The following is a 26,314-nucleotide window of genomic DNA, read 5'->3' on the forward strand; positions in this document are numbered from 1 at the left end:
CCATGAACCTGTTAATATAAAACTCCCAATCAACCATTATGCTGGGTTTCCTTCATTGTGTGTTGAAGAATGATTTTAAAACAAAACAGCAATGACCTCAGTCCCCATTCACTTTCTTCTGATTCATTTAAAATGATTTGCATTGGCTTTTGAATTTATTTCTAGACTTCTGGTTTAGTCTAAGTTTTCTCAGCTTGGCACTGTAGTCACTTTGAGCCACCTAGTTCTTTGTTACAGGGACTGACCTGTGCTTTGTAGGATGATTCACAGCATCCCTGGCCTCTCGCTGCCAGAAGCCAGTGGCATCCCCCTGCCCAGCTGTGAGAGCCAAGAATGTCTCCTGGCATTGCCAGATGTCCCCTGGGGGACAGAAGTGCTGGGGTGACAACTGCTAGTTGAATATATACATGTTCTAGATTATAGGAGTTTACAGTATTGCTTTTTTTTAAATTAAGAAATGACAGGGAATTTTAAAATCTGGACAGGACCCTCAGTGAGCTTGTCTCATTCCACAGTTCTGTGCTCTCGGGTCTGGGGCCTGTGGCTCCACCGCAGCCTTACACAATTGCATTTATTTTTCTTGATTCCATTTAGATCAATAACTTTTCCTCCTGAATGAGTTCATAAATATTTCTTTAAGAGGCCCTCCCTACTTTCTGTGGGAAAAAAAAGACATATTTATAAACCTCATTTCTTCCCAGATTTTATTTAGTGGCCAGCCAATGCTAACGAACTGAACAGAAGGGAAGAGAAGGTAATAAAAGTGATAAAGAACATTGTTCCGCAAAGCAGGTCAGGCTGGGGGAGATTTAGTGCCTCCTTTAAAACTGAGCCTTGCTTGATGCTGAAATTAGTCTTTGACAGCCTCCTGATGAAAAGATGTGTTCCAATTCCAGCAAGTTCAAAGGAGTTTTAGCTGGTGCATCACGGTTCCTGAGGAGCATCTACACTGCTGGTGTTTTCAAGGGCGGGCCTGAGGAGATCCTTTAGCATTCTAGGCTAGAAAGTCTGAGTAACTGTTGACAGAAAAGACAGGCTCAAAACTCAGTTCTTGATTAATTAGTAGTCTACACCAGATAAACTTAACAAAGTAGTAACTATTCTTAGTTTTATTTTCATTTATATGAAACTTTACTTAACTTTTTGGCATAGAGTTAGAACATCTAAAAAGCAGTGCCCCTCAACCCTGACAGGAAAAAAAAAAAAAAGGGAAAGGAAAAGCAAGAAGAAGAGTAGTCTTACTGATCAGAGGTAAAGGAATAATTTCACTTCTTCATGGGGAAAAATGGTTTTACCTGTTTGAACTGTTATTTTCCTTCCCTATTCATTCATTTGTTCATTCGGTAAACAAACCATTATCCAGTTCCTAGCATGTGCTGGGTGTGGCTGCTATCCCAGGGTTCTGCTTCTGTGGAACTTTCATTCTACTTGGGCAGACTGATCATAATCAGACAAACAATGTAAATGTATCTAGTTATTTGCACTGTGAAAGCATAATAACAGATTAAAAGTAATATAACGCAGTCCCAAATAGGTATAGAAATATTCATTTTCAAGAACGTGAATAAACTTTTAAACCATGGACAAACAAAAGGAACATTATTTTAATCTTTTTGAAACAGTCAAAGTAAATTAACAGGTTTCAAAGGAATCACGTCTTTGTATCTTAATTGTGTAATTTGTGTTTCTTTTTAGATCAGAGTTTTGACGTTCCAGACAGAACTTTTCATTCTACAAATACAATGTGGCATCTGTCATCTTTTGAGTCCATGACTGATGTGAAAGAACTTATCCCAGAGTTTTTCCATCTTCCAGAATTCTTAGTTAACTGTGAAGGTATAAGAATAAATCATTTCTAATTTATATTTCTGAGAGTTTGTACATATTTTATAATTTTCCAAAAAGAAAAATAGCTTTGGTAAATCCTAAAATTTGAGTCCCCAGGGAAGAGAAATACATTTACTTATTAAATATATAGTTTTATTTCCAAGTGAGCTTGAGGATTTTAAGTCTTTTATAGGACTAGGTATATTTGAAAAACTGTAACTTATAACTATTCAAAGTATTTGCAAACACGTATTTTAGTTTTGTTACAGAAATAACTTAATTACTTTTTCTGACTACAAAAGTGATAATATGCTGTTTATAAAAAAAGAATTATGAATTTATTAAAGTGCAATATAAATTAACCAAAATCTTAATGATTTTATGAGGAATGACCAAGTTAGAAATGAAACACTCTAACCAGAATTATCTAACAAGGGTAAGGGGTACCTGGAGATAAAGTCACCTTTCCTGTGATGCCAGTGGCCAGCAAGCTTGGCCAGTCTTGCTTGTTCTTTAACGTGAGATCAGTTAACCCTTTGAGAGGTTACCTTTGGTTCATCTTCCTACATTACCGATTTCATATTTTTATGGGACCTTGAGGAGTATATGTATTGAGAGTTCTATCTTTAGAGAAGTTAGTGTTGGGCAACTTACTTTAGAATTTTTTCTGTCTTAACTGGCCTCTCAAGTTACTCGGCACATCGTTGATAAATTCATGCTGCTGTTTACGCAGAGCAGGTGCTGTCGTGTTGCCCAAGTGAGAAACGCCTCAGTGAAACGTCAGCACCTGCAGTTTGGGGTCCCTGCCTCGTGGCTTTCAGTCTGGGACTCATTTAAATCTACCGCTTGCTCTCTGTCCATGTTTCTTATGTGTATGTTCCAATTACCCACAGCTGCATGACAAATAACCCCAATACTAAGTGACTCCAAACAACGTTAACTATATTCTCCATTGGAGTTTTTGCAGGTCAGAAATTGAGGAACAGCTGTGGTTCTTTTAATTATGTTCTGCTGAGGGGTGGGGAAGCAGTTCCTTTGTTCATTGCTTTATTCAGCATTTTTGAGCACTGACTTTGCATCAGGGCCTGGCTAGGTACTGGAAACAGAAAACAAGAAATGACCCTTTTCTGCAGGGGCTGGAAGCCTAGACCAAGAGCCAACGACTGCTTCTTGGCCAAGAACTGGCTGCAGACCTTTGAGAAGCTCCACGTGGCGAGGAGCTGTGTGGCACCATGCTCTACAACTCCCGGCTTTTTGTCTTCGGTCTGCAGGGGGAGGTGGCTGAGCAGCTGCGCACCCATGTGGCCTTCTACCCCAGCTGCGAGGACCACGGGACGGTGGAGAAGAAGATCGAGGACTTTACTGAGTCACTCTTAATTGTGCTTAAGTCCAAGTGCCTGGACAGGGCCACCGACAAGTCTGGGGACAAGATCCCCCTCCTCTGCATCCTGTTTGAGAAGGAGGACTTCGTGGGACTGGACCCAGACAGCAGGTAAGTCTACCTGGAAGCCCGGCCGCCCTGGCTGTGTGCTGGGGTTGCTTCCCTACACCCAGAAAGGGATCAGCAAGGAGCAGGATTGCTTGAGGCCAAGGAGGGAGAGAGGTGCAGCCTACTGGTTTTCAGACTTTAAAAAATGAGGCCACCTTTGGTTCAGAGAGATCTTTTTATGGTTAGTGTGGACACTTACTCCCCTTTTCAGCCAGGACCCCTGGTGGGACCCCTGGAGCTGCTGTCCAATATGGTAGCCACAGCCACTGATGCTGGGAGAGCTGGGGAGGAGGCTGGTCTGAGCTGAGATGTGCTGTAGGTCAGATGCACGTAGAATGCTGGGACTTAGCCTATAAAAAGAATGTAAACTATCTTGGTACTCTCTATATTGATTACATGTCAAAATGATAGTATTTTACATATAGTAAATTAAGTAAGATTTGTTCTTAAAATCAGTTTCAATTTTTTTTTCACCTTCTTAAATGTGGCAACTGGAAAACTTTCTTTGCATGGCTCACATTTCATTCCTGTTGGACAGCCTGCCCTGGGGCACAGTCTCATCCCTTTGATGTATAGGTGAGGTGCTGAATCCTGAGATGGAGCAGAACGAGGCGCTAGTTGAGCTGGGGGTGGAGCCTGTGTCTCCTCTCCTGCCTCCCAGGCCCCTCTTCCCTCTAAAATACAGGATGAGGGAGGAGAACTGGCTGAGCTGCTTGCAGTGGGGAGTCTTCTTAGGTGACTCCCTCACCCTGACTCCTGCCACTCTCCCCCATAGCCCTGCATGGCAGTCCTGCCAAAGCAAGCATGCACTTTCCTCAGAAATTCACTGAATTTCTTTGTGCCTCTGTTTGTTGGCTTTTTTTTAAAGTACATCTTGCCCTTTGCTTTGAATGCCATTCTTGTTAGGCACCTCTTACACTCATTCTTCCAGACCTCATCCATACGTAGCTGCTGAGTGGATGAACAGAATATAGTATCTCCATGTAATACAATATTATTCAGACATAAGAATGAATGAAAAAGAAAAAAATAAAATAAAGGGGAAGATAAGAAAGGCCACCTGCTCTGGGAAGTCCACCCTGACTGCTCAGCCTGCCGTTTTCCTTAGGAAACCCCACCCCTTATACTCCTCTCTATTTGATAGTACTTACCACCTTCTAATAAAAAAAAAAAGAGATGCTAATACCACTTTGACATGGAGGAGCCTTTTTAACAGCATGTTGAATAAAAGGAGCCAGACACAGAAGACCACATATTGTTGATTTCAATGATCTGAAATGCCCAGAAGAGGCACACACAGAAGCAGAGGGCAGATGATGGTTGCAGGGGGCTGGGTGAAGGGGGAATGGGGAGTGAATGCTAATGGGCAAGGAGTTTCTTTTGGGGTGCTGGAGTGTTCTGGAAATAGATGGTGGTGAGGGCTGCACAACTGTGAGTATACAGAAAACTGCTGAATTGTAACCCTTTAAGCGGGTGAGTTTTATGGTATGTGAATTATCTCAATTAAAAAAAAACTAAAAAAACAAAAAACAAAAAAAAACCCCAAAAAAACCCCCACAAAAAAAACCCTCCGTCAAAAGACAGCCTCTCCTGAGCCCGCCCGGCAGTGGGGTCTGTCAGAGTCTCCCTCTGTGCTGGAGCTGCCTGTGGCATGGTTTTCTCCTGCAGGGACTGTCTCCTGGAGGTGGGAGCGGGAGGCATGTTCTGTGTGTCCCCATCAATCTAGCATGTTGTAGATGTTTCCTAAATGCTTGTTAACAAATGCTGTGGGAGTAAGGACTAAAATGGGGCTCTTTCCTGGAAGAAGCTGACAGCTCAGAGAGCCTGCCAGCCACTTAACAATAAATACGGGTCAGAATGAAGTAATGAAGTTTTAACAACGCGCTGTAGTACACACCAAGTAGAAGAGATTCTTGAATGGACTTAAATTTCCTAATTTGGTTTCTTAAAGAGGAGAGAGAAATAAAAGTGGGAAAGAGAAGAAATCAATGCAAAAGAAAAGAGAAAACAGGTAAAAAAAATTAAGCTGAATGAGAAAGGGAAATGATGGGAACTTGAGCTCATTGTGTTGAAAGAGAAGCCTGTAAATCCTCTTGACTGATGGGCGGAGGGTAGCTGTGAGATGGGGCACTTCTCCAGGATGAGAACCCACCTGGGGCCCTGACCCACATGGTGGTGATGGGCTGTCAGCTTCCTGCAGAGGACGGTGCCCTGTGCTCTTGGCCTCTCACCTTCAGTCCATCGGAAATGCACAGTGGAGCTTCCCGGGGGCTTCACAACGTGTGACACCACAGCAGACGGAGCACAGAAGTGGCCGTGGGGAACTGGCTCACTTGTGTTGAGCCAGACGGCAAGGAAATTTGTAGAACTGTAAAACGATGCCATTCTTTTTGGCGTTTTGTTTTGGAAAATAGTTATCCTTCATAAAAATTTAACATGTAATGGGCTTATTATTATTTTAATAGGAATGAATACATACATTTTAAAATCCTTCTCTATTCTTCTTCTTCTTCTTTTTTAATGGAGGTACTGGGGATTGAGCCCAGGACCTCTTGCATGCTAAGCATGTGCTCTACCCCTGAGCCATATCCCTCTCCCCTAGTTTTATTTTTGAATATGGTAAGTATCTGTAGGTGTAACCTGCGCACACACACACAAAAGCACTCTTTGAGATCCTCAGTGATTTTTCAGAGTGTCAGGGAGTTCTAAGACCAAAAAGTTGGAGGTGCGCAGAGCTAATGAATACAGATGAAGACTGTAGCCCAGCTTGTCAGGTGTGTGGCTGCCCAAGGTTCTCAGGGTGGAACTGCCAGTGAGAGGAGAGCAAAAGTTTGCAGCCACTAACTGTGGCCACCTTTGAGAAGGAGGCAGGCCTGTTAGGTATTTATTCTAGGTGGGGCAGATGAATTTAGGGTGAAGGAGGTGGAAAGGTACTCTGGTCTTGCTTCAGATGGTATTATTTTAACACATTTTCAGTCCAGGGCCCTTTCTGCTCCATCCCTCATTCCTCTGCAGTGCCAGCACCTGGCCCAGAGCCTGCCGCACAGCATGCACTGGACTCTTGGTTAAATGAAGGACTGGATGGCCTGTTTCATGTGTGGGCTTAGTCCTTCAGTGGAACCCTGAGCATAGTGAGATTCTTCTGTGTTGCCAGCCTTGACATGGGTGTGCAGAGCAGAAAAGGTGGCATGCTCCTGTTTGTAACAAAACCAGAGATCTGTGGGCTTGATCTTTGGGGGGAAAATCGGCATTTCCATGTAATCAGGCTGTCCAAATCATTCTTAGTCACTGCAGTCAGAGCTGAGGATGGCCCCTAACTTTATTCATTGTATTTTCATTTTAACGTCCAGCTGACCCTGAGGGTTTGTGTTCAGCCTCTGTCATCTGTCACTATCCTGCTGGGACTAGTGGCCAAGCTGGAGCTCAGAGGTTCCAGGGCAGCTCACTTCCTGCCGAGGCAGCCAGCAGACATCACCCAGGTAAACTCTGCCCATGCCTCTGTCCTGGGCTCGTTGGCAGTCCTTCAGCAAGCAGGAGTATTTTGTTACTATCCCCTTTGAGTTAAGCTTGACTAATGTTTAAAAAAAGTATAAAATCCGTTGGGTGAAGAATCCTAAACATGAGACATTTTCTTCTGATTTTACTGAATATGCATTGATTTTATTGAGTCTTACTGAATGATATTAATGGATTACAGTGATTGGTTGATTTATGGAACAGGTGCGTAACATTTCATGGTAGACCAACCTTGACCTTCTGGATCCTTTTCATAATTCCTGTGTATTTGGCAAAGTTAATTCCAGATGTCAGTTTTAACAGCTAATTCAGGGCCTGGGGGCTGTTTCTGTTCTTTCTGGTTGATGATGTCTTACTGAGTGAAGTTGGATTTGGTTATGTTTATTAACAGCTGCAGAGAGTAAAGAACTTTGTTTGGAGGAGCTGACCCACAAATGATCGCTGAATGACTTTGACCCTTTTGGCCCCGAATGAATGAACTCACCTTAAATAATTCAGGACATAGCTGTCATATCTCATAGGTCGCAAAGGTAATAACAGAGTGCAGACATCCAGGTGGGGCACAGAGCTGCCAGGTGTTTTTTGATCCATGAGGTTTTTTTTTTAATAGATTTTTTCACTCCATAGAGAAATCCTATGATAGTAGTTGTGTGTTTGATGAGGAAATGCCTTAAATTTCCTTCCCCTGGATTGATACCATCCCCCACCATCAATAAGTTATGCAGAGACCACTTTTATAAACCATCAGGGCAGCTGCGCGGTCTGAACCTGGGTGCACTCTTTGTAGACCTGCTTAGATGAATCTGATGGTTCTTAAAGACAGTTCATCATTCTTCCTCAGACCGTTCCAGTGGTTTCAGTGGGGCCTTGGCTACTGGAGAGGGAAGAGGCAGCCTGAGAAGTGATAGAGGAGATCAGGTCTAGAATGTCTCTGCTCCCCCTTCCCTGGGCTTGATTCTGACCTGAGGCCCCTCCTGTCAGTGCCCCCCCATGTTTATCCCTTGTTTTCATCCCTGCTGTCCCTGGGAGGAGGTTCCAGCTTTCTAAGTCCCGCGGTCCTCTGCTCTCTCTGGGAGTGCCTGTTGTTGGGGCAGCTTTATTTTGTTCTCACCCTGCAATGTGAAGAGTCATCTTGTGCTGAGGCCATTCTACTCATGTGAGTGGTGAGGCTCAGAGACTTTGCGGAGTCATGTTTCTTTTTTCCCCTTTGCTAAGTATAGGCAAAAAAGGTTTAAGCCTGAGAAAGTGCTCCATCTGCAGTAATGTCTTTCAGTTTGTATGGTGTAAAAGACTTGAAAGCTTTTTAATCGTTGAGGACAGCCTGTGGGGGGAAACAGCCCGTGAAGCCTGGGTGAGTCCTGGAAGAGCCGCGCTTCCATCCCTGACACAGGTGGGGATTTCACCCCCGTTCAGGCAGTGAAGGGCCCAGACCCGTGAGCAGAGTTGACAATCGTGCATATTTACGTGTATCTGCTGCTTCATCTTGGATATTAATTTCAAGCTGAGTCAGTTTGTGGCGGCAGCCTCATCCTACATCAGGAATTTATAGTATCTGCTCTTTGAGGTGAAGACCAGACAGACTTGACTATTTAACAGTCTCTCTTGAATTGATATCTCAGATTCCTTTGTCAATAGCAAAACAGCAGAAATACAGACGTCTTTTAATGCCAATGTGACCTGGAATGGGTTTAGTCTCTGTGCCTCAGTGGCCTTATCTGTGGGTGGGGAAGATGATAACAGTGCTTCACTCAGAGGGGCTGGTGAGGGGGGAGTGAGAAGCACAAAGGGAGGACTTACACGAGATGCTCATGAATCACCGAATTTAGTGCTCTCAGCCTGGTGAGGCCTCAGGGGCAGAGATGGCCGAACAGAGCAGTCCTAGCCGGAGCTCGATCCGTGTTGGCAGCTGTTATGATCAGTATCACCACTGTGGGTTATCAGGCAGTTTTAAGACTTGGTAATATGAATTCATGAATAATGTTAAAAGACTAGACATCTCAGATCCTGTTTACATAGTTCTCAAGATTTCCTCTGAGAAAAGGGTGTTTTTTTCCCCATCTTAAATCTGAGTTGAGTCTCCAAAAGAATTCTGTAGTTCTCCATCTTTTTGCTTTAATTCTCCATTTCTTCAAAAAAATGTTTTTAAATGGAGGTACTGGGGACTGAACTGAGGGCCTCATGCATGCTAAACGTGTGCTCTCCCAACTGAGGTATAATCTCCCCCCTAATTTTTTTTAACTTTACTTTCTTAGTATTCAGAGGTTAGAGGCCTCTAATTCTTTTTCTGGAGACTTGTCCATGAACCTGGAAGTCTATAATTAATGGACAAAACTTGGTTTATTAAAACAATCAATAGAACAATCTGCAATCCATCCAAAAGGAAGTGCTCATTGACTTAAAATGTTTCTCCTTTATGGTGATTTCTATTTTCTGGTCTAGCTTAATTTATTAACAGCCATCCTCATCATCATAATGACCAAACTCGCTGTGAGTGGACACCTCCCTAAGGCTAAAATGCTTTCCTCATGTTTTACTTCATAGCAGGTGTTTGAGGGTAGGTATCAGTGTCTCCTTTTTTGCAGCTGAGGGATTGAGAGATGGGGCAGCTTGTCCCAAATCACAAGCAGCTGGCAGTGGCAGGCTCAGGGCTGGAACCCTGGCTGCACAGGATGCTTTCTCAGTGGCTCCTCTAATCAGCCCCACGTTGAGAGGTTTCCCGAACTCCTGTGAGTCCTTAAGTGACCGATTTCAGCGATCTCAGCCTGATGAGGCCTTCAAAGGAGAGATACCAGTGAGAATGTGAGACAGAGTGGCATAAATTAAAATTGTACATTTTTACAAAAGTCTTATTCTCAGTTAATGACTTAAAAAGTTAATATTTTTTATTCTAGTGTTCTATAAGCACTAAAAACAAAACATTAAAAATGATTATAGTGCAAAAGAGGAGTGGGCTTTGAAAGTCCAACCATTGCTAATGATGTTGCTTGTTTTTCTCTAGTGGTGCTTCTTGAGAGAAAAAATTACAAAGTCTGAATTTGTTTTATGTAGTCTTAGGATAGAAGAAAAGATTGTCAGTGAATATTGAAAATAAAATCTTTACTCTTTTCTTTCCTGATGGTGAATATGTAAGTTGTTTTTCATGGCTTAAGTACATTTCCTCATTTGTGAAATTTGAGTAATGTCGTTTACTGCGTCTGACTGTGAGAGTTAGATGCCTCATATACAAAGCACCCAAGAGGTGCTCAATGAAAAATTTGCTGTCACAGTGACAGATAGTTTAGAAGGATCAATTCTGAATACTAAAGAGGGTGGCTTATTTCTGATGCATATTCAATATGTATATATGAATATGACTTAAAGTAATAAGGATTCAGTTTTTTTTTTTAGTGCAATAAGAAGTTTTTATGAAATCAGTGTCATTCTAGTAAGACAGGGACTACTTAAATTGCCTTAAGCAGATGACCTTGAAGATTATTTATACAGAATGTGTATTTTTACAACTCAGAATTCATACTGCCATGTAACCATCCACTAGAACCTTGAAATTCATAGGAATCTGACCAGAACCATTAAGTTTAGAAAAAGCAACATTGATTATTTTCAGGGACTAAGCTTATCTCTTTTGTAATTGAAGGAAATTTTGATTTTTTTCTGCACTCTTAATAGGTTTTAAAATATCAAAACATTGATTTGACATGTCACTTTTTTAATACAGAGAATAAAGCTCATGCTGCTTTAATATTTAAATAAATGTTATTGTGTTTCAACAAGATGGTATGATTTCCTGACTCTTTGGGGAGTATTTTGCAAGACACTTACATTACCTACTGTTGGAAAAATACAGATGTGACCTTTATGAATATAGGCCTAGTACAGATTTGTTGGTTTTTGATACAGTGCAAGACACGCAGACTAGGAGAGCTTTGCTGCTGATTGCCAGGACAGATCCTGGGTCTCAGTCTCCCCTTCTGTAAAATGAAGAGGCTGGACTGGATTCTTTCCTCTTCTAAGATGAGTTTCCATGAGCCTATGTCTTTTGTTTATATTCAGGAGTATTGACAATTTCAAATTAAATGCTGAATACCACTATCTTCCCTGAAGCAGAATTCAGAATGTGCTAGATAAGCTTTTGGTTATCTGATTCTTCTTTCTTCCTTTTTTTAATTTTATTGAGTTATAGTCAATTGATTATTTACAATGTTGTCTCAATTTCCAGTGTAGAGCACAATTTTTCAGTTATACATGAACATACATAGATTCATTGTCACATACTTTTCCATCGTGAGCTACCATAAGATCTTCTATATATTTCCCTGTGCTATACAGTATAATCTTATTTATCTATTCTATATATACCTGTCAGTATCTACAAATTTCAAAATCCTGGTCTGTCCCTTTCCACCTGCTGTCCCCCCTTGGCAACCACAAGTTTGTATTCTATGTCTATGAGTCTGTTTCTGTTTTGTACTTATGTTCATTTGTCCTTTTCTTTTCTTTTTTAGATTTCACATACAAGTGATCTCGTATGGTATTTTTCTTTCTCTCTCTGGCTTATTCCACTTAGAATGACATTCTCCAGGGACATCCATGTTGCTGCAAATGGTGTTATGTTGTCATTTTTTATGGCTGAATAGTATTCCATTGTATAAGTATACCATATCTTCTTTATCCAGTCATCTGCTGATGGACATTTAGGCTGTCTCCATGTCAGGGCTATTGTAAATAGTGCTGCTATGAACATTGGGGTACAGGTGTCAATTTGAAGTAGGGCTCCTTCTGGATATATGCCCAGGAGCAGGATCCCTGGTCATATGGTAAGTCTATTCCTAGTCTTTTGAGGAATCTCCATACTGTTTTCCACAGTGGCTGCACAAACTGCATTCCCACCAGCAGTGTAGGGTCCCCTTTTCTCCACAGCCTCTCCAGCATTTATCGTTTGTACACTTTTGAATGATGGCCATTCTGACTGGTGTGAGGTGATACCTCATTGTAGTTTTGATTTGCATTTCTCTGATAATTAGTGATATTGAGCATTTTTTCTTGTGCCTATTGATCATTTGTATGTCTTCCTTGGAGAATTGCTTGTTTAGGTCTTTTGCCCATTTTTGGATTGGGTTGTTTTCTTTTTCTTAAGTTGTAATAGCTGTTCATATATTCTGGAGATTAGGCCCTTGTCAGTCTCATGTTTTGCAAATATTTTCTCCCATTCCATAGGTTGTCTTTTTGTTTTGCTTATGGTTTCCTTTGCTGTGTGAAAGCTTGTAAGTTTAATCAGGTCCCATTTGTTTATTTTTGCTTTGTTTTTCTATTGCCTGGGTAGACTGCCCAAGGAGAATATTGCTGAGATTTGTGTTGGAGAATGTTTTGCCTATGTTTTCTTCTAAGAGGTTTATAGTGTCTTGTCTTATGTTTAACCCTTTAAGCTATATTGAGTTTATTTTTGTGTATGGTGTGAGAGAGTGTTCTAACATCACTGATGTTCATACAGCTGTCCAGTTTTCCCAACACCATTTGCTGAAGAGACTGTCTTTACTCCACTGTATGTTTTTGACTCATTTGTCAAAGATTAATTGATCAAAAGTTTGTGGATTTTTTCTGGCCTCTCTCTTCTGTTCCATTTATCCATATGTCTGGTTTTGTACCAATGTCATGCTGTTTTGATTACTGTAGCTCTACAACATTGTCTGAAGTCTGGGAGGGTTATTCCTACAGCTTTGTTCTTTTTCTTCAGTATTGCCTTGGCAATTCTGGGTCTTTTGTGATTCCATTTAAATTTTAGGATAATTTATTGTAGTTCTGTGAAAAGTGTCCTGGGTTAATATGGATGGAATTAAAACTGTAGATTGCTTTGTGTAGTATGGCCATCTTAACAATATTAATTCATCCAATCTAAGAACATGGGATATCTTTCCATTTCTTTAAGTCATATTTAATTTCCTTAGTCAGTGTTTTGTACTTCTCCACATATGGCTTTCACTTCCTGGGTCAGATTTATTGCTAAGTATTTTATTTTTTTGGATGCAATTTTAAAAGGGATTGTTTCCTTACTTTCCTTTTCTGATATGTCATTGTTAGTGTAAAGAAATGTCACTGATTTCTGTATGTTACTCTTGTATCCTGCTACTTTGCTGAATTCTTTTATCAGCTCTAATAGTTTTTGTGTGGAGCCTTGAGGATTTTCTCTATATAGTATCATGTCATCTGCATATAATGACAATTTTACCCATCTCTTCCAATTTGGATCCCGTTCATTCCTTTTTTTGTTGTTGTTGTTGTTCTTGATGTTGTTGTTGTTGTCATCTAATGCTATGACTAGGACTTCCACTGCTTACTATGTTGAGTAGAAGTGGTGAGAGAGGCCATCCTTGTCTTGTTCCAGATTTTAGCGGAAAGGCTTTCAGCTTTTCACTGAAGAGTATCATGCTGGCTGTAGGTTTGTCATAAATAGCTTGTATTATGTTGAGTTATGTTCCCTCTGTACGCACTTTGGTTAGATTTTTTATCATAAATGGGTGTTCAATTTTATCAAATGGTTTTTTTGCACCTACTGAGATGACCATGTGATTTTTGTCCTTTCTCTGTGGTGTATCACATTGATTGATTCATGTATGTTGAAATATCCATGTGTCCCGGGGATGCACCCAACTTGATCGTGGTGTATGACCTTTTTTATGTGTTGTTGGATTCTGTTTGCTAATGTTTTGTTGAGGATTTCTGCATCTATGCAAATCAACGATATTGGCCTATAGCTTTCTTTCTACTTGGTGTCTTGGTCTGGCTTTGGTATCAGGGTGATGGTGGCTTCATAGAATGAGTTTGGAAGCATTTTCTCCTTTTCAATCTTTTGGAAGCATTTGAGAAGGATTGGAATGAGCTCTTCTTGGTATGTTTGGTAAAATTCCCCAGTGAAGCCGTCTGGTCCTGGACTTTTATTTGCAGGGAGGTTTTTTTTATTGTTGATTCTATTTCACTTCTAGTGATCGGTCTGTTCAAATGATCTATATCTTCTTGGTTCAGTTCTGGTGGACTGTTTGTTTCTAGAAATTTGTCCATTTCTTCTAAGTTGTCCAGTTTTTTTTTTTATTGCCATACAGGTGTTCATCTGGGATCCTTCTGGCTACACAAGGACTGTCAGGCAGATGGGCAGGAAGAATGATGAGAACATTGCTTCAAGGCTTATTGCCAGGAACTAAGTCCTGAGTCAGCTAAGCAGAAGAGGAGAAATGAGGCTCCAACTCCTGGAGGTGTGTGGACAACTTGGGGGAGGCTGACGGGTCCTTGGACAGAAGGGAGCAGTTTCAGGTGGGGTTGGGAGCTAGGAAGGTGGGGAGTGAGTTGGGCCCCTTCAGACAGGGGAGAGCAGGGCCATGAGGGCAGGTGAGGAAGGTGCTAGGAGTCAACTCTAGGAGCAGAGGTCTGTGGACTGCCAGCCTGAACCCCAGCTCTCAGCCTGGCCTCGGGCCTCCGCTGTCTGTTCCCACGCCGTCTCCCAGACCCCTTGCATTCAAGAGCCCTCTGTGCTGCAGGGTGGAGCCCTCTTCCTCACGGGCCGGGTCACGCACTCCAGTCCAGCTCAGTGGTCCTGCACCCTGGGAAGCTCCCTCTACCTCCATAGCAAGTTGTTCCTACTTTCGCTAAACACCAGGGGTAATGTTTCTTTACTGTGAGAAAGCTGTCACTCCTCTGCACTGTAGTCACCTGGAAAAATGTCCAACTTCCTGTTATGGGCTGAATTGTGTCCCCCCAAATTCATATTCTGAAGTCCTAACCCCCAGTACTTCAGAATGTGACTTTATTTGTAGTAGATAAACTGAGTTAAAATGAGGTCGCTTGGGTGGGCCCTAATCCATTATGACTGGTGTCCTTATAAAAGGGGGAAATTTGGACACAGAAATACACAGAGGGAAAATGATGTGAGGACACAGGGAGACGATGACCTATAAGCCAAGCAGAGAGGCCTCATGGGGAATCATCCATGCCTGCACCCTAATCTCAGACTTCTGTGCTCCATCTGGAACTATGAGATGGTAAATTCCTGTTGTTTAAGCCACATTGCCTGTGGTATTTGTTGTAGCGGCTGGAGCTGACTGATACACTTCCTCTGAAAACCTGTGCACTCCCATGGCTGGGGTGGAGTCTGCAAATGAACACATCCTTCTCCCTCCCCAGCTGGACTCCTTCAGTGTCCTCACCCCTGTCTTCCTCCTGGGACAGTCTCTCTGCCAGGTCCTGTTTCTTTGTCCAGGGAGCCAGACAACAGACCTCAAGGGAAGGGGTGAGTGCTGAAGGTCAGGAGGGGCAGCAGGGCCCAAAGACAGGAGCAGGATGAGTCTTTCATTTGTTTTTATTTGACTTTTCAGGCTTGGTTTGGGGAGTGGCAGCTGTTGGACTGGAAAGCCAAGAAGGAACCTCTGAAAGCTGATGGGGCTGGGGGAGGGGAGGGTTGGAAAATTCCAGCAAGGAGACTGGGGTCTGAGACACAGGGAAGGAGCAGAGGGGCTTGGCAGGTCACCACAGGGCCTGCCGTGGGTCCTGGAGCAGAAACAGCAGCAGGGGCCAAGGCTGTGGGGACACAAAGCCTGTGCCAAGCCCCGGTGAGCCAGCAGCTTGCAGAGGCTGGTGTGGAAACTGGGTCTGAGGAGGCGCAGACATGGCATTACGGAGCGGTGTGAGCCTCTGGATCTCATCCATCCAGTCCATGAAGTAGGAGACATTGGTGAAGACGCTGGGGTAGATGGGATGTTGGCAGTCCAAGCCCCAGCTGGCCAGCCCCACCAGAACCCAGGCATCGGTGAGGTTGCAGACAAGGGGTCCCCCGGAATCACCCTAGGAAAGAGAGGGGAGTCAGTGTGGGCGGCTGGGCCAGCGCTGAGAAGACCAGGGAGCAAGGCTGGGCTCATGAGTGTCTAGCATCCAGACTCACTCAGGTGGACCTCTTTGAAAGTCCAAACACCAGTGTCCCCCTGCAGCCACAGTCATGCAGGCAGGCGCTGGCATCACCCTTCAGGAAGCTCTGACTGACCCCCAGGATGGCTGTGGATTGAAATCTACAACACATGGACACTTGTGCCCAGGGAGGCCCCGGTGGTCCAGGAGAAGGCACTGTCCAGGCCAAGAAGGGACAGCTGCCCCAACAGGGCCCAGGAGGACTGGTCTGTGAGTGGAGCCTGGTCAGGCCAAGCTGCTTCAGACCTCAGTTCTTGCAAAACCCTGAGCTGCGGCAGCACATCCCCACCTGGGTCCTCCCCCTTTTTCATTCATTTAGGCCTTTGGTTTTCTCTCAACCCCTTGGATGAGCATCCTCAGAAAATGTTCATACCCAGGCCTGGCAGGGGAAGCCTACATTGCTCAGGGAGCGGGAGGGGGTCCCCAGAAAGCTGCTGGGAATCACTGGAGTCCTGAAATACTGTCAGGGCAGGACCATCTGATTGAAAATCCTCTCACTTCGTCAGCCAAAGGGAGGGTCTCATCCTTGGGCGTGGGGGGAGTGGAGCGGGGCCACAGCCATGCCTGCCGCTCTTCCGCTCACCTGTCCACACGCACGTCAAGCATCCAGGGCAGCCTCCGCCCTCGGGCACAGGGGTGAAATGACACTGCTCCTCCCCCATGGTGTTTTGTCGATAAGCCAGCTAGCCTGCCGTGGTCAGATGTGATGTGTGGAAACAAGCCATGAAAAGAACAGGACAGGAAGGGTGGAGGCACAAAGACTTCCTGAGCTGAGACTCTAAACAGGAAACAACCTAACCTTCTGATGCAGGAGCAGAGGGAGCAGTAAGTGCAGGCGAGGAGAAGAGGGATGGGCCAGATGCAAGACGCGGGGAGCGGGCTGTGGGGCTGGGAGGGCGAATGAGCTCTAGTCTGACTGCTCACTTTGATGTTTTAGGTGAAATAAGCAGCAAGACCTCTAGCTGAGAGGGAGGGTGGGGGAAGCGGTGGCTTGAAGGAGAGAGAGGGGTACGTGGTGTGGCCAGCTGAAAATAACCCTCAGAGATGCCCATCCTCATCCCTGGAACCTGTGTTTATGTCACCTTATGTGGCAAAAGGGACTCTGCAGATGTGGTGGAGTTGGGGATCTTGAAGTAGGAAGCTCATCTTGGATTACCTGGGTGGGCCTAAGGTAGTCACAAGGGCCCTCATGGGTAAGGAGGGAGGTGGGAGGCCAGAGTCACATGAGGAGATGCGATGATAGAAGTAGAGTTTGGAGCGATGTGCTTTGAGGATGGAGGAAGGGGCCATGAGCCAAGGAATGCAGGCAGCCCCTAAAAAGCCAGAAGAAGAAAGGGCACATTCTCCCCTAGAGCCTCCAGAAGGAACGTGCCTGGCCAGCACCTATGTTTTAGACCTTTGACCATCAGAAACCTAAGAATAAATTTCTGTAATTTTAGCCACCCAGTTTGAGGTGGTTTGTCTCAGCAGCCCCAAGAGGGTCATACATGGGGCTCCTTGGACATAGGGAATGTGCCATCATCCTCTCAGCTCCTCCCCTCTGTGGTCCCTGCCTGGAGATCCCTCGGCCCTCCCCACAGTGTTCCCACTCCTAGTTGCTCAAGGCCAGGGGAAGGCCTGGTCCTTGTCCACTCCGGGCCTCAAGGGATTCACGCAGGTGAGCCATGTGGTTGCCAATATCATGATGGATTCTGGACCAATCTAGAGGAGATGAGAAGGGCTCCATTGGCCCCTGGCCCCTGGGGAGCTCTCAGATGGCAGAGGGAACCCCAACACTAATATTTCCCATGCGAAGTGAGCTGTGGTTTGCACTGCTGTAGAGACACAGCCAACTGTGTGTGTGTGTTTGTGTGTGCATGGACACACTTGCACGTGTGTGTTGAGTGGGGCCAGGAAGTGAAATCCACCTTGAGTGAGAGGAAGGTCTAAGAAAGGCCCAGAAAAGGTACAATTAAGATAGAGGGGGGCAGACCAGGCCAGGAGAATGAAAGCCAGCACTTGTCAAGCACCTACTGAGTGCCAGGCACAGTACTCAAATTGTTATAGGAACCTTATTAAGTGGAGGCTGTTAGCGACCCCATTTCATGGGTGATGAAACTGAGGTGAGGCCACAATTCCAGTAAACAACAGATTAATGCCTGGAACCAGGTCTGTCCTGCCCCACAGTCTGAGTGCTGAGTGCCCCTGTGGCCCTTCTCTCCTCAGACCTGTTTCTGGGGGCCCTGTGCAGGGGGAGGGACACTTTGGGGGAAAGAAGAGAGCCCCGGGTTGGAGGGTGGGGGCCAGAGCAGGTGACGTGGCAGATGAATCTAGAAGGAATCTCTCAGATGGGCTTGGGTGATTGAAAGGCTGAGGGAGGCAGGAGGGGGTCATCTGCTGGGACTCCTAGGTGTCCAGCTCAGTGGTGTCCTCAAGCTAGGGGGCAGGGTGACTAGAGGTCAAGGGATACTGCGTATGTCCAGAGGCAAGCAAAGGGCTCCAGCCCTGCACTCCATGGGCATGACATCTGCAGGGGAAGGCAGGTGGAGGACAAGGCTGGAAGTGGGGTCCAGGGTGACAGCCAGATGGGGACTTGGGAGGATGAGGGCTGAGCCCTTTGTTTCACCTCTGGGTGCAGCTGACTCTGTGAGAAGGACGGGCCAGGCCAGACAGTCAGAAAGTCCACACCATTGGTTAGGGCCTGAGACTCGGGAAACCTGGGCCCACCTCCTACCAAGGGGGCAGGTGGCCAAGCTTCCCCCCTCGGGCTCAGCAGCTCACTGGGCCATCATGGAACCTGCCATCAGCGAGGCCCTCCCACAGGCCAGGCACACCCCGTCCCTCCCATGCGGGTCTCCTGGGGCACCACAGCGTATCACCCCAAACTGAGTGACTCTGCAAACAACAGAAATGTGTCCTCTCACGGTTCTGGAAGCCAGAAGTCTGACACGGAGCGTCTCTGTGTCTCTCTCTCTTCCTATAAGAACACAAGTCATTGGGTTCAGGACCCACTGCAAATTCAGAGTGGTGTCATCTCGAGATTCTTATCTAGTCACATCTGCAAAGCCTCTATTTCCAATTAAGGTCATATTCTGAGATTCCAAGTGGATGCAAATTTAGGGGACACTATCCAGCCACTGCACCAGCCTTTCCACAACCCCGTGAAGGAGGCCTCAGAGTCCCACACTGCGAATGAGGACACAGGCTCCGGGGGTGAAAAGACCGCCAGAGGTCACAGGGCAGGGACACGTGGCAGGGCAGCGTCTCTAACTCCAGAGCCCAACACTCTCCCCTCCACCCCACGGTGCCATCTGTGCGAAAGATGTGATGTCAGCGTGGGAGGCTGGGCCCTGTGGGGAGGCAGTGGGCTTGCAGTCAGGTTGTACTGCCTTATTTTAGGGCACCACTTTCCCTCTCCGGGCCTGTCTGCCCGCTTACAACACGGGGCACAACAAAGAGCAGAAAGATATCTTCACACTCCAACAGCGGACTCATGTCTGGAATATAGAAAAATACACCAAGAGCCCCTCAAGGAAAAGACAGACAACCCAAGAGGAAGATGAGAGGGGAGAGAACTGGAAGGGCAGCTTTACAGAAGAAGAGATCCAATGACAATAGGCATATGAAAATATATTTAATGAAAATGAAGATTAAAACCACGATAAGATCAAAATGAGAAAAGATGGAAAGTGCCAAGTGTCGGTGAGGACACAGAGCCTGACCCGCTGCTGGAACGGGGGCGTGTGGTGGGCACTTTGGAGGCATCTGGTAGCATCTGCCAGAGCTGAACCCACACATACCTTTCAATCCAACAGTTCTCCTCATGGGCTTGTATGAAATGGAATATGAAACATTTGGAAGCGAAATGAAATGGACAGCTTGGAAACTGCTAGAATACCCATCAGAAGCAGAACTGACCACAGAATTCAGTGCCTCCAGCAGAGTCCTGGAAGGCGACAAGAATGAACAAACTAACTACAGGCAGCAGCAGCAGGGACGCAGCTCACACACAGAATGTGAAGCCACGAAAGACTGACAACTGGAAATAAATTCTATTTACAGAAAACCCATAATCTAATCTGAGGGGTTGCAAGTGAAGGTGGCAGTTTCCCCTGAATGCTGGTGGTGGGAAAGGGACACGAGTGGGGCCCCGGGGTGTTAGTCACATGTTGCATCACTGTGAAGATTCATCCACTACACACCTATGGCAACACTATGAATATACTTTTTTGTAAGTATGTTACACCTCAATCAAAACTGGAAAATATGCCTCAAAAACAGACGCTGTCTGAGGTCCTGCCAGTAACGCTCTCAGGGACAATGGGCTTAGGAAGGGGCAGCCGGGGGGACGCTGCCAAGGGCTGGAGCCCGGGAAGACACGGAGAGGGAGGAAGCAGGACGTCCCGGGGGGTCTCCACAAGGAGAGCAGAGGCAACACCACTCCCCCCCTCAGGGAAACTGAGGCCCTGAGAACACACAAGGGAGGAACAGAAATGGCCTCACTCACGCGGCAGATGGCTTTTTCTGTCGAGAAGTCCCCAGCACACAGCATCCCCTCGTGCACAGAGTAGTTCCTGCCTTGGCCAACTCTTTGTTCATATAACATATTGCAGAACTTGTTCTCAACGAGGCCCCCCTTTCCCTCCTGGAGACGGAAGGGCTCGAGCAGAGGCCCTGCGAGGACGAGGAGGAGTTCAGTGAAGTGCGCTGCAGCTCAGCTCCGGGCTGCTCCGCGCTCCCCGCTCCTCCGCCCTGCTCGCCCCTGCGCCCCGAGCCCGGGGTTGTCTCGGCACAGCTGGGCCTGCAGCACTGTTCCAGTCCTACCTCTGCCTAAGAAGCCCCCTCCTGTTTGCTGAACTCCTCCAAACTCATCCTATTCCCTCCACCTCTCTCATGGTAACAGACCACACCTCTTCTATTCCGCAAATCCCACCAACACATACCCTACACGGGTGCCCAGCAACCATCCACCAGCCTGCCTGCCCTTTCACAAACCATCCCATCCGTTCTCCGTTTGTCTATCACTAACCTTTCCTTCCACCCACCAATCCTCCCTCCATCTACCTAGCTCTCCTTTTGTCCCGTTCACCCACTCACCCTTCCATCCATTTGCCCATCCACCCATCTCTTGACCCATCTCTCCATTCCCCCCTCCACCTACTGATGTGTCCACTCACTCCATCCGTCTGCCCACCATCCTCTCACCTACGCACCCCCATCTTCCCTTCCCCTCACTCATCCTCCTCCCTCCCCCTCCCCAATCCATCCTCCCATCTACTCACTCACTTATTCATTTGTCCTTGTGTTTAGTGTCTTTTAGACACTAGTGATACAGGGGAACATACTCAGTTGGGGGATACAGGGAAGTGAAGTGAATAGTAGAATGATTTTAGATCTAGTAAGTGATGTAAAGGCAACAGGGAGCTGTGGTGGTAGGGGTTGTCTATTTTTGCTCATGTGATCCAGTAAAACTCCTCAGAGGAGGAGCCGAGTTGTTCATGTAAAGGAATGAGTCCTGCCAAGATGAGCAAGTCGTGCCCAGGAGAGCAGGGAGAGCAATCGGGGCAGGGAGCCCAGCCACGGTGACGCCCTGATGGAGTGGCTGCAGCACATTCACAGCAGGAAGGAGGCCTGCAGCTGGGCAGTCACGAGTGCACGGGATGCAGCAGGAGATAAGCACAGAGGGATGGAGGCCGTTATGCAGAGCCGAGGTAGGGCGTCTGGACCTTTTTCGAAGCATAAGTGAGAAGGCACTGAGGGTAGTGAGCAGGGGACTGACACGACCCCTGCTCTGAAGCAAACTTTCAGCTGGTGGGGACTAAAGCAGAGCACACAGGGTGGAGCTGGAGACCGGTCTGGAGGTGCAGGCAAGAATGACGGTCTCTAGGACCTGGGGGCAGCAGCAGAGCACCTGCTAGGGCCAGGCCCTGGGCACAGGTTGGGACATTAAACCAGCAAGACAGGGTCCCTGCCCTCAAGGGGAAGCAGTCTCTGTGTGTGTATTTGTGGGTGTGAGCGTGGTGTGTTGTGTTGGTGTATTTCTGTTTGTGTGTGTGTGCGCGCGTGTGTATGGTGTGGGAATACTGGGGATCTGGTTGTCTTATGACAGGGAGAGTTACTGAAACACTAGCAGGTGCATCCTACCCAGTGAAGACAGGGTCCATCCAAAATGCCTGCAGCACCTCTGCCGAGAAACACCGTACCAAATAATTACAAATATATGTGCTTTTTCCACTTAATTTTGCACTGTAAGCATTTCCCAAACCATGAACATTCCTTTCTTTAATAAAGACTCTTGCTTATAAGTCTTTGCCTACACTTCTCCTTTTTCAATCCTAAAAAAACACCTTTTTCCTGCATTATTCAGTTCACTGAATAAGCCTACAAAGTAGATAGTTGACCTGTGTTGGAAGAACAGCACAGCGAGCTTCAGAGAGGTCAAACACTCTCAGGTCATAATTATTCTAACTTTATCCTGCAGGCTCAGAGGTCAGAGGTCAGAGTTCATAAATGTGTTTCCTCTCCAGTTTTCCCAAGTGCCTCCTATGGCAATGGGAAATAGGAGTGTTTGTCAGTGGCTTGGAATGGTCCAGGCCCCAACCATGACTTCTGAGTTGAATCAAGTCATCTGACATCCATGGTTGATTAAAATCTTGGAGTCAAGCCTTGGAAAGACTCCAAGAACACAATCCTTGAGTCCAAAAGTCAGATTCCCAGACTTGCGGAGATCTGGACTCAGGGAGCACTGAAGCTTTAGGATCACACACTTTCAGAACTAGAACTAGACTAGTCCGGTCCTCTGGAAATGAGGCACGGCAAGCCAAGGTCCAGCGGCCACTTTGCCTGGGGACCCCTCTGTCCTCCTCCCCTCCCTGCCCCTCCTCCCCGCCCTCATCTGCCCCCTGGTCTCTCCCATGCCCCCTTACGTTCCTCACTGAGCATGCCCCAGCCCGTTATCCAGCAGGACGAGTTACTGGGCAGCTGCATGCAAGGAGCTGGGAGGCAGGCGGGGATGATGTAGGAGGTGAAGTTCACAGGAAAGAGCAGCTGCAACATGGCTATGTCATTCCCAAAAGGGTGAAACTTATCAAAGTCTGGGTACACGATAATCTGGCTCACGGGTATCTTCTGGGTGTGCCTGGTGTGCTGGTACAGCTGGGTGTTTCCTAACAAGACACGGTAGTTCTCCAGGAATTGAGATTTTCTGGAGGAGGAAGGGCGCATGGTCACCATCATGTCTGAATGTGAGCCAGCTCTCTTTCCCTGCATCCTCATCTAACTGCCCACCCCTCTACCCACCAGTATGCCACGTGGCTTTAGTCTCCCCATTTCTAATGGTCAGGAGCCCTTCTTTCTTGAGGCTAATTGATACTCTACTTACGTCAGCATATGGCTTCTCCATCACACCCATGAATTGGAGGAGCATTGAATCCTAGTGCTGGATGGTGGGGTGGGGGGCCATCAAATGAAGGCCTTGTGATTGTACACAGGAGGAGTTCTGGTTCAGTCCCAGCTCTAACTTCTCCCTTCCCAAGGCTCCCTACAGCCCACCTTCTGGCCCCACACTTTTCTCAACCCTCTTTTCTTTAAACATCTTCCTGCCCAAGGGCTGCTTGTCCACTTAGTTATAAGCGCTCACAAAAGATTGTTAAATGAGCAAATGAGCACAGGGAATGGAAACTTGCCTTGTTCCCTGAGTACAGGTGTTAAAACTTCCCTGACCTTGCATGCATGGCTCATCCACCCGGACACCCTCCCCCTGCCCCTCTCCTGCAAGCCCCTCCCTCTCCACACCCAATGGAGCACAGAGCTTCTCCTGACCTGCCCCCCCCACCATGTGATCTGCTTTTCTCACCCATGTTGGGCTTTCTCTTCTGACAAGACGGAGACACAGTGAGGTGGGGTCTTACCACCCCAATGCCACAGAGGGGCGTGCATACAGCGTGGCACAGAGTAGGTGCTGACAGAACTCTGGGTTCTCAAAGCTCCAGCTCCTGGCCCTGGGCTGTGATGCCCCTGCTCCCTGCAGACCCCTCCTCATGCGTTCAGAAGCTAGGCACTGGGCCAGGCCCAGGAAGGGCAGTGAGTTAGGCTCCTCCACAGTCATGTCATTCTCCTAGGGAGCCCCATCTCCCACCTAAGCAGCCTGGCAACAGGGGTCCACCCACTCACACCAGTGACCACAGCTCCTCCTGGGAACTCAGTTTTGCACAAGCAAGCAGAATGGCCCAGAACAGTTCCAGTTTCTGCCTAGAGTCTGACACCCAGGAATGTGGGGACACTGAGAAGAAGCTGTGGTCTGAGGTTGGTCTACACCACATGGCAGCCAGGACCAACACTTCCACTCTCCTGGGGCACATCTGTGTTAGGGGACAGGCACAAGGGCTGAGGACAGAGCATGAGGAGGATCAGACAGGTGAGCGAGGAGGACAGTCCAGGTGGAGGGTACGCAGGTCAAAGGCAAGGATGATGTGGGTTTGAAGGCCACAGACCACCCCAGAGAAAAGCCCAGAGGACTGTTTTGGGATGCCCATCACCCCTTTTCTCCCCTTCCCCTGCACCCCTCTCCCCAGCACCCAAGGAAGGAGGACTCACTTGAGAAAGCAGTGGGCAGCAGAAACCAGCCAGCGGGAGTTGATGAGGGTGGCTCCACAGACATGCGACCCCTGGTACAGCAGGCTGGCTTGCCATGGCCACTGGCCCACCACCGTGTTCTGGCTGCCGTAGACCTTCCCTATCACCTTGGGTTTCCCACACACAGTGGAGACGCCCCTGCCTCCTATGACAGAGACACTGCTAGTGCCCCAGGTGCCACTACCAGGGAAGCCCCGTCCACTTCAGAGATGGAAAAACCAAGGCCAAGTGTCCAGAGGCCTACCAAAATGACAGGGTGCCAAGAATTGGACAGCAGAGCACAACTGAGCAAGCCCCGTGGGGATGAGACCTCAGTGGTCTGGTGGGCGGGAGGGGGACCAAGGGCACCCACAGCAGGTGACAGCAGCATCTCCAGGGTGATGGACATCCCTGAGTGAGCCTGCCAAGGGCTGGGCCATCACAGCCATTACCTCCCTCACTTAGCACTCCTCAGTGCCTGCTCTGCAGAGCCAAGAACTGCAGGCCTCAGAAGCTGCCAATATTACTTGCCCAAGATCATGGTTGCTAAGGGCTTGTGCCCCCTCCACGTCATCCTAGTATCTCAGGGAAATAGGCTCACAGTCAGAGATCTGTAGTGCTGTGTGACCTGAGGAAAGTCACTCCCCCTCTCTGACTCAGGATCCTCCATTTCTAAAGAGGGAGTGGGCTAATGAAGACAGCCCTGGCTCTAGGACCCACACTTGGGAGGGCAGGGGCGTGCCCTGGCCCCCTGAGAGTGGGCCTCCCGGCCTAGGGCCTGTGCTCCCAGGGCCTCAGGGAGGGAAATGAGACTCCTGGGCCCCAGACTAAGGGCCACTTATTCAGCAGTTCCGGTGCTTCCCTCCAGCCAGCCTCCCAGCCTCGGGGCCAGACCCTGCTACCTGCCCAGTCCACAGCCCCACAAAGGTCCTGGGGTGGTTCCCACCCAGAGGCCCCACAGTGGGGGCCTGTGACCCACCTGTGTTGAGGTGGTCTCTGGGCTGCCTGGCTGGAGGGAAGGGCGAGAGAAGATGAGGCCCCCAGGCCCTGGTTACAGCTGCGCCCCCCTGAGGCCCTCCTGTGTAACCAGCCCCAGACACACACTGAGGCCCCAATGCACCTGTGGCTCCTGGAGCCAGCCGCTGTGCGTCAGGGGTCAGAGGGCCGCCCTCCACCGGACCCCCAGCGCCTGGGGCCCGGCCAGGTGCCGCCGAGGCACTGGCGGAGGACCCCCGCAGCTCCGGGGTGGCCGCTGGCGGCAGCAGCAGCAGCAGCCAGAGGAAGGCCACAGGCCGGCCTCAGCCTTCGGGGAGCCATGCCCCCGTGCCCATTGTCAAGGTTGCTGACCCCCAGCAGGCCCCGCCTGACCCTGGCCTGACCCAGCCTTGAGCCTGGCCCCTGAGCCTTGGCCCTGACCCTGCCTGGGCCCATCCCCGATCCCACTCTGCCCTTATTAACTTTAAACAGCTCTACTGAGGTAAGATTTATATACCATGAATTTCACCTATTACAAAGGACAATTCACTGATTTTCAGTACATTTTTATTTCTTTATTTTTATTTAAATACACTTTTTATTTTAGAATAGTTTTAGATACATGAAAAAGTTGCAAAGAGTTCCCACATCCCTCTCACCCAGTTTCCCCTAATGTTAAGATCTTATATTACTACGGCCCATTGGTGAGCCAATAGTGACACATTAATATTAACCGAAGTCCATTCTTTCTTTTTCATTTTTTAAGGTTTGAAGTGTACATTGATGGAGCAATCAACAGCTTCACAGATAAACAAAAACTAAAATATTTCAGCACCACCAAACCAGCTTTACAACAAATGTTAAAGGACCTTCTCTAGTCATCAAGCCATAAAAAAAGGGAACAAAAAGAAGAAAGAGTGAAAAACAAGACCTACAAAAGATAGCTTTGGCTGCTTGGGATCTTTTGTG

General features: G+C 47.4%; 1 protein-coding gene across 1 annotated transcript in view; it reads right to left on the reverse strand.

The window, feature by feature from the left end:
• Positions 1–15,158: 15,158 nt before the first annotated feature.
• Positions 15,159–26,314, reverse strand: part of LOC141575201 (uncharacterized) — a 49,134-nt gene continuing 37,978 nt past the window's right edge. The window contains 5 exon segments of the mRNA XM_074353925.1: positions 15,159–15,658; positions 20,265–20,431; positions 22,684–22,961; positions 24,353–24,536; positions 25,491–25,839. Coding sequence (XP_074210026.1) covers positions 15,341–15,658; positions 20,265–20,431; positions 22,684–22,961; positions 24,353–24,536; positions 25,491–25,839 — 1,296 coding nt within the window. The 3' untranslated portion in view covers positions 15,159–15,340.

The sequence above is a fragment of the Camelus bactrianus genome, chromosome 27, assembly GCF_048773025.1.
Source record: "Camelus bactrianus isolate YW-2024 breed Bactrian camel chromosome 27, ASM4877302v1, whole genome shotgun sequence".
Classification (NCBI taxonomy): domain Eukaryota; kingdom Metazoa; phylum Chordata; class Mammalia; order Artiodactyla; family Camelidae; genus Camelus; species Camelus bactrianus.